The 7,930-nt window shown below is 38.0% G+C and overlaps 1 protein-coding gene across 2 annotated transcripts; it reads right to left on the bottom strand.

Annotated features, from left to right (window-relative positions):
- LRRC8B (leucine rich repeat containing 8 VRAC subunit B) lies at window positions 1–7,889 on the bottom strand. Of its 2 annotated transcripts, XR_006414958.1 has the most exons (3): window positions 4,942–7,889; window positions 3,543–4,054; window positions 1–2,076 (listed from the first exon to the last, which is right to left on the bottom strand). XR_006414958.1 is itself a non-coding variant. In XM_044432534.1 (2 exons), the coding sequence occupies exons 1-2, from the start codon at window positions 7,126–7,128 to the stop codon at window positions 3,782–3,784; spliced, it is 2,460 nt and encodes an 819-aa protein (XP_044288469.1). In that variant the 5' UTR covers window positions 7,129–7,889; the 3' UTR covers window positions 1–3,781. The 2 variants fall into 2 exon arrangements, 1 of the variants encoding a protein (XP_044288469.1); XM_044432534.1 differs by having other exon boundaries at window positions 1–4,054.
- Between the last annotated feature and the right edge of the window lie 41 nt (window positions 7,890–7,930).

Genomic DNA, 7,930 nt, shown 5'->3' with positions numbered 1-7,930 from the left:
GCTGGGCACTGACAGGCAATTTTATTCAAATCTTTTAAACAGAGGTTACAAATATATGCAAGACCATATTTAAAACATCCCTCGCCCAAACCTTGTGGCATTACAGTACTCAAACTGAAAAGACAGTGTGTATAAAATTAAGTGCTATATACAAATATTGTTTCATGTTTGCCATAATTTGTCCTAGAATAATGAAGGTTCATTTTGCAAGTGATGCTGAAATTCTCCTCATTCCAATGCAAAATATTAAATGTGAATATGGTAAATGGAACAATGGTTTTCAAAAAATATTTACAGTTCAGCTCTGCCTTCTGAAGGATGAGGTCAAGGTACAGAAAGGAATCAAAAAGGCACGCTATGGCATGCATTAAGGCCAGAAATGCCAGCCTTTATTCCTTTTGACTTTTGCAAAGGTCTTGCAACAAATTTAGATTAAAATGTTAATTTGATGGACATATTGTTTTAAAAGGAAAAATTCTTATGCTGAAAGTTATCTGATTCAGAGTTAGCCCATAAACAAGCAAATTATGTGCTCATACCTGTATATCATAGCTATAGACTTGATGGACAGACTATTAAAAGAAATGATTTTTATGAGTAAAGTTTATTCCTGTCCCTCTTAAAGGGCTTTCCTATTCCCATAGATCATTTAGGAATGCAACACTTTTTTGGGGTGGGTGCATTTCAAAAACAGGATAAAGATCTGGATGGAATATTCAAGAAATCAAAGCCATCCTACATAGCTAATACACAACTTTAAAAGTTGATCATAACACTATAATACAGTTAAAATTTGAAAAAAGGGCATACCAATTCATCATATCCTCTAGAGTATTCAATTTTGTTTTGTTGATCCATTTGAAGACCTACCTTTAAAAACAAGAAAATACTTGCTTTTTAATTTGTGTGCGCATCAACTTCTGAAGCACAGGGCAGATTAAAATTCCTGAGGTCTTGATGTGTGGCATGTCTCTGTGTTATAAACCTTAATACAATTCTGTCCAAATTCTTCTTGTCCAGTGCCAAGTACACTACGGTTAGTGCCACCCATGTGAGAGATGACTGCTTACAGGCACAAGCTGAGCTAAGTTGAAGGTTAAAAAAGGCAAAACTGAGGATGCTGCAGCTGATGGTATTGTGGAGGCCAAAAAGCTGATCCCAATAGAGATCTTTTCATAGCAAAGACACTGCAAGAGAAACCACACTCATGATTTACATGTTGTTTCAGGTCTGCAGCTTTCCCATGATGAAAAGACCATTAGGGTTCTTTCAGTGTGCTTATCTGCATTGTGTTCTGAAATATGCAGACTGTTCTCTCCCAATGTAGTCCTGTACACTAAAGCACACTGTTATGGTATAATGCAGCTTGATTTGAACCATCAGAAACCAAACAAATTCAATCCATTATATGCTTGATGTGCAGATGTGAACGATACCCCCACATAATACATCATACATTTGAAAAACAAACCTGGAAAATTAGACCTGCACCTGAAAACATAATAGTTTCTTTTCCCTGAGAGATATTTAAAAAGGTCTTTGGAATGTAATTATTGTGACGGACAAATGTTAACATGGTGAGATTTTCTCTCTCCCAAGCAACTTAGTTTTATGGCATTGAGATAATTGAGCTATTTTTTAAAGAAATAGAGTAAAAATATCAATATAAAATTATCACAAAAAGCACACCTTTCTAGTATGTCACTCAATCCAGTCTCACAAAATAGACATAAAATGAAGTTAGTGTAACACCTGAATACATCACAGGGAAATATAAGGTACATTTTCTCTGCATGCATGCTAGCAAGTTACTATACTTGAATTTCAGGAGGCAAAGAGCACAGCAAAGTGACATCTCAGACCAGCACTGCAGCAGATACAAAACAAATACATACTACAGGTTGGATCCTGAAATTTCTTCCATGAATGGAAGAACTTTTATGTGCCAAAAGACCCCATTCCAGCAAAGGCTTCTGCTAGGGGATGGGAGATGGGAAGATATTTTCACCAATTTTCCTTCCCCTCTGGAGCTTCTCTTCCAGGGGGTCTGCCAATATCTAGACCACATTTTAAGGTCTGCAGAAGAAAAGGGAAATCCTCAGAAATTGTCTTCCCACCCTTCCACTGACAGAACACCCTGCAAGTAGAATCTTCTTCACTGGCTGTGCCTAGAACTTCAGGATCAAATCCTGTATTTCCACATGATATTTCATCGGCTTTAGTGACTAAGTACATTGGAATACGAACAGTCTTCAACTTAGCACAATGTTTAAAAGATGTCCACTAATGAATAAAGAGCAAGTATAAAGTGTTATTCCACTCCAGCTCATAATGTTAAACTTTCTACTTTTTGTAAAAATATCTGTACTCAGTGAGCCTGTCCACATGTCATGGTGGTAAATTGTGGGTTAATTAACCTACAATTTACAGGGAATCGAGTGGGAGAGCCATCTCTGGTTTTAGCAAACAACCTACAAATGCCCTGTCCAAAAAGATTGTTAGTATATCTGAACCTGGACTGTCCAGGTTGTATATTGGTTAAACAACCCAGCATTAACCCAGTAACATATAATAGATTAACTCTGGCTTGGCTAAACCATTAAAAAACCAGAATGTTTGAGCTTGTACACCATGCTAACACCCATGAACAGGGTATTCATAACTTGTTTACTGAAACCAGAAATAGCTTGCGTATTCCCTGCATGTCCACAAACTGTGAGTTAATGACCCATCACTTGGCATGAAGCTGTGAACCAGATCAGTCTGCAATTGTCTCAATTGCCATTTCCCCTGAGTTGCTTATGACCTAATGTACATCTTTGAAATCTTCTACCAGCAATACATCAGTACTCCAACTGGGGAGAGGCGGGAAAATTCAGCATGTAGGGACACACCCAGGTATTGAAAAATACCTATCCCAAATAATAAAGTTCTACTACTGCCTCAAGCTTAGAGGCAAGCACTAGAAAGCTGTATTTGTATAGGCAAGCATATGCATACATAATAAGCAGAACACATAATTGGCAACATCCATTATGCTGAATTTAACAATTTGCATAGTTCTTCCAAGGCTTAATTTCTCCTTTAAATCAACCCAGTTGTATTCTACTTTGTATATGCAGTTAATTTCATTATTAATTCAAAACATTATAAAATAAATGGAGTCCAGATGGCATAGTCGTGGGATATTCTAACCCAGTTCAGGAGCTTCATGGTGGAATTTCAATTTTGTTTATGTAGAAAAAAAATACTTAATTCTTCCGTGCTACTTATAAACAGAAGTGAATACTTAACTCTGAAATCATTTTCCACTGCAATAAAAAGTGGTGCTTTACATGTGATACTTTTCACTAACAGCCTTCTACAGCAATGTGAATACATGTGTGTTCAATAGTGAACACACATAAAAAGCTCTATTTGTTGCTCTTTACAAAAGTATTTAAGAACTACTGTTCAAGAACAACGTCATGGAGAAATAACCCTTACTAGTCTAAATATCTTCTTTTGCAGCCACTGAATATATTAACACACTATCCACTTACCTTTCTGCTCATTAACTTAGACTTCAAATTTTTCATGAGATGCATGCATGGATTTATCAAATCTCTATTTAAGACTTAAATCTGAATTTCTTAAGTGAAGAGTGAGTCCATACTCATCTGTGGGCAGAATGCACATGGCTGTAGACCTTGGTTATCCTCCTTTCCACCTAACCTTTTTTTAGAACTATGACAAGAACCACTCAAAAGGATTCTGCCTGTATGCACAGGGCCTCTCAAACTCAGACTTTGTCCAAGCACAGTTGCATGTGCTCTGTCACTCGAAGGGGAAGTGTTTTTAATAAATGTTCTTCCACAATTAGACAACTTCGTTTCAGAGAGTTACATTCCTCTAGCTCAGCAGGAAGTGATTCCAAGTAGTTTCCTTTTAGCTCCAACTGAACAAGATTTGAGAGTTCACCAATTAGAGGGGACAAATGCATGAGACAGTTAAATCCAAGAAGGAGATGCTGTAGCTTTCTGCACTGAAATAATTCATCTGGAAGAGCATCAATCTAAAGAGACAAAAAAAGGATGCATTGGAAGTTCCTTAGTATATTTACAAACAAAAACAATCTATTCATGTTTTCCTTATTAACAATTACTGAAATCATGCTGATGTAATGCTAAGAATTTACCATGCGATGTGGGGTGGGGAGAGAGTGAAGGTTCTTTCCTGCCCACCTCACAAGTAGATGGCTGAGAAAATGGCTGAGTTTACTTGCACAAAACACCCTGGCAACAAATCATGGCAGATGGGTTATTCTTTCAATGAGCCAAACAAACATTTGGGCTCATTGCGGATACTTTGCCCCCTCTTTCCTTTTCCTCTATTCTTGCAGGTAGTGCCTGAGGATACACTGTGGAGAAGAACAAGTCTGCTCTTTGACAGTTGTGATTGGCTCACTGCAGCCATATTGCTGTTTCCCCCCCCCGTGAGATGGCAAAAGCTGGCAGCAGAACGAGCTTCTGCCAACCCTTCAAGGCACAGGCACGAGCTGCTGCTTTAGAGTGTCCTCAGGCACAGTGGAAGGTTGTCCTGCTCATTTTCTGAACTCAGATTTCCACTGAAATGTAAGAATTTACTCACTCCTGAAGAACCCTTCATATAACATCTCACTGGAAGCTATGATGGCCTCTTCTCAAATCATTCTCTGTAAAATAAACTTGGTATGTGCACTGCAGTCCAAGATACCCATTTAATAAATAAAATAATACCTATAGGTATGACATACTAATCACTTTGCTAACACATCAGTACAAATCAACTAAGGGCAATCCCCTCAGCTGAATTTGCAGAGATAAAATCAGAACCAGTGGGAATATGGAAAGGAAAAGAAAGGTAGACAAGGGTGTGGAGCTTTCTCAAGTTCAGTATGAACAAATATTTCCTTCTACTTACATGGTTCTTTGTCAAAGCAAGGTATTGCAGGTTTGTTAAATACTGGATCTCATCGGGAATAGAGGTTAGCTTGTTATAACTAAGGTCCAAATAATGTAGCTGTTTGCAAAGAAAGAGTTGTGGTGGCACTTTTTTAATGTTGTTGTGATTTAAATACAGCTGTTCCAGGTTTGCTAAGATTCCAATCTGCACTGGGATGTAGGAGATGTTGTTGTGCCACAATTTCAGGCAAGAAAGGTTCTCAAGGTGTTGAAAGCTAATAATTTCTTCTACTGTTCGAAGATTATTTTCTTTCAGGTCTATTTCACGCAAATAGTTCAGGCTGAAGATGGAATGTGGAATGCGCTCCAAGTCACAGCTGATCAATTCCAATGTTCTCAGGTTAAGCAGTTTCTTCAAATTTGTCAACACGAGCAGCTTTTTCCCCTCATTGTCGATAGATAACTTCTGCAGTAAAGGCAATTGGTCTGTAACCACCTGAGGTATGCGGGAAAGGCTATTCTTTAAGTGAATTGTTTTCAGGTTCACAAGATCCTGAAAGCCCTCATTGTATAGGCCATTTAGGGGCTCTTGCACGTAGTGTCCAGTCAAATACAATTCCTGTAGATTTCTTAGATAGAAGACCCATCGTGGAATCTTTCCCAGGTCAGCTGATTTTAGACGCAGGATTTTTAGATTCTCTTCTAGGAAATGGAGTGCTGGGAATTCTACAGTTAATGACGAATAATAAATGTTCAGCTCTTTGAGATTGAGTAGTTGGGTTACAGATGAAGGAAGCTTAACTTCAGGAATAAGTTCTAGGGTTAGAACTTCTATCTCTGTAAGTTCAAAGACATCATCTGGAAGACCACTAAGCATAAAAAGATGAAGTTCTATCTTGTCCTGGGAATTTCGTACCAGCTTGTTTTTCAGTCTCTCTAAAGACCATTCATTATTTAAACTGATCTGCTTCAACTTATTTTCACTCACCTCAGAGAGGAATATTGAGAACCGCTTTGAGTACAGTGGATCATACTGGTCTGCTAGGTGAAGAATAAAGGCAAAGTCATTTTTTACATCAGGGATGTCACTGTAATTACTTTGCTCCCTTAATTTTTCAAAAGAATATTGTTTGAGTGAACTTCTTAGCATCCATAGCAAACTGTATGTGCATGTTAGACCATACAAGCTCACCAGAACAACATAAAATGAAGCTAGTACTTTAAAAATTTCTGCTAATGAATATACACACTGGTATCTTTTGTAACCAGTAAAGACTCGAATATCAACTATACAGTCAATTTCTAGCGTAATAAATGTTAAAAAATAGGGTACGTAAATCATTATTAATATAAATACAATGACCTTGACCACAATCTGTTTTAGGTACACCCGGTAAATGACATCCTTTTGTTCAACATGCACCCTGAATCTTTTCACTTTTTCAAATATTGACTTTGCTTGTTCCCCTTCTTTTCTGTCTAGAACATTTGAAGGGCTCTCTCTTCCAGTCGTTTCTAGTCCAGTCTGTGAGTAGGACACTGACTGCTGCTTGCTTTCTAGTTCTGTTAAGTTGCTTGGGGAGGAAAGAAGTGTTTTAGACTTGAAGAGTGGAAGAGTTCTCACAGACTGTTCAGCAACTGTTTCTGAAAGAGCACGTGTTGTCCAGGGTGAATCAAAACATTTGTGAAGTATGGCTACAAAATGCTCCAACCTCGAACTTGTGCTGGGGTAGTAAAGCCAAAAATTACTGCAAGCTGCAAAAATAAATGTATGGAGAAGCACTAAGTATGGAAAAAACTTGGCAAACCAGTGAAGTTCTTTCTCGTAACATACAGCATCAATGTACGAATACTGCTGTCGATGAAGGTAATTCTGGATTCTAAGAGGGCGAATTATTGGTGTTGCAGGGCTGAAGGATACATTAATGTTGTTTTTAACCAGATCCCAAGGCACTGCACAACGATTATCAAACTCAAGCTTGCAAGGAAGACAACACAGCAATCTAGTTTGAGTGAGCTGGAGAGCCCCAGCAAGAACAGCAACAAGCAGCATTATCATGGTGAGGTAATAGCAGAAGACATCCCACCATGGTTTCAAAATGTGATACGATGACTGGGCATCTGCTAAACATCTGAGTTCAGTTAATGTAATCATGACTTGTTTATGGAATGGTGGCAACTGGAAAAGAAAACAACAATATATCATTAGCTGATCAGAAAGTAGAGTTGCTATTCCTTTCAATAACAACTTGGTTCTTCACAGCATATCCCACAATGAATTAATCCCACAGTTTACCATTGTGATGGGCACTACTTAAGGTAATGGCATAATTAAATCAAATGCACAATCAAAGTCTGAGGAGCAAATAGGATGAATCATGTCTTATATAATATTATTCCATCATTATTGTGCTTCCCCGCCATGCATATTTCTTCTAAATTTCTAAGCACAGAAATTAATGTTTCTCTTACACTGAATGTTTCTTGACTTAAAGCAGGGGTGCAAAAAGTGTGGTCCATCTCCCCCAAGTCTTGTCTGAAGATGCCCAAATCCAAAGTATTTGTTATTGCCAAAATTCGAGTGGGGGAAGCTCCAGACTCTATGGTTCCTTCCATATAACCCTTGTTCCTAGGCAGTCCCTAACATGTACAGTAGGAACCATACAGCAATCACTAAATTGTTTTTCTACTCTCTTTTTGGCAAGCATGTTTGAATGGCTGGGAAGGGTTTTCAACATCTTGAGGTTGCAACATGGCACCTCCAATTTGGAGGCATCAAAAGTGATTTCGGAAATGGAGCTGTTATCACAAAAACAAGAGAAATACTGTTTTGTAAGCCTACACATGGGCCTAGAAGAGGCCCTCTTGTCTACTGCTATTGTCTATGGAAATTCAGTGATGCATATTGAAAAGATGCTTATATTAACTGAACTTCATGTATAACACAGTGGATATGTATGCTTAGAACTATTTCTAAATTCCCTAAACCTAAAATCTATTTGCAGACC

This window comes from Varanus komodoensis, unplaced genomic scaffold (genome assembly GCF_004798865.1).
Source record: "Varanus komodoensis strain SLA01 unplaced genomic scaffold, ASM479886v1 scaffold24, whole genome shotgun sequence".
In the NCBI taxonomy this organism is placed as follows: domain Eukaryota; kingdom Metazoa; phylum Chordata; class Lepidosauria; order Squamata; family Varanidae; genus Varanus; species Varanus komodoensis.
Note: the sequence above shows the minus strand (reverse complement) of the source record. Positions and strands in the feature narration are given on the sequence as shown.

What these genes read in the sequence shown, in the direction of transcription:
- LRRC8B (XM_044432534.1), bottom strand. Translation starts at nt 7,128, where the DNA reads ATGATATATTGTTGTTTTCTTTTCCAGTTGCCACCATTCCATAAACAA. An exon ending in TTGCTTTGACAAAGAACCAT is followed by an intron (nt 4,055 to 4,941) that starts GTAAGTAGAAGG and finishes TTGTCTCTTTAG; the next exon opens with ATTGATGCTCTTCCAGATGA.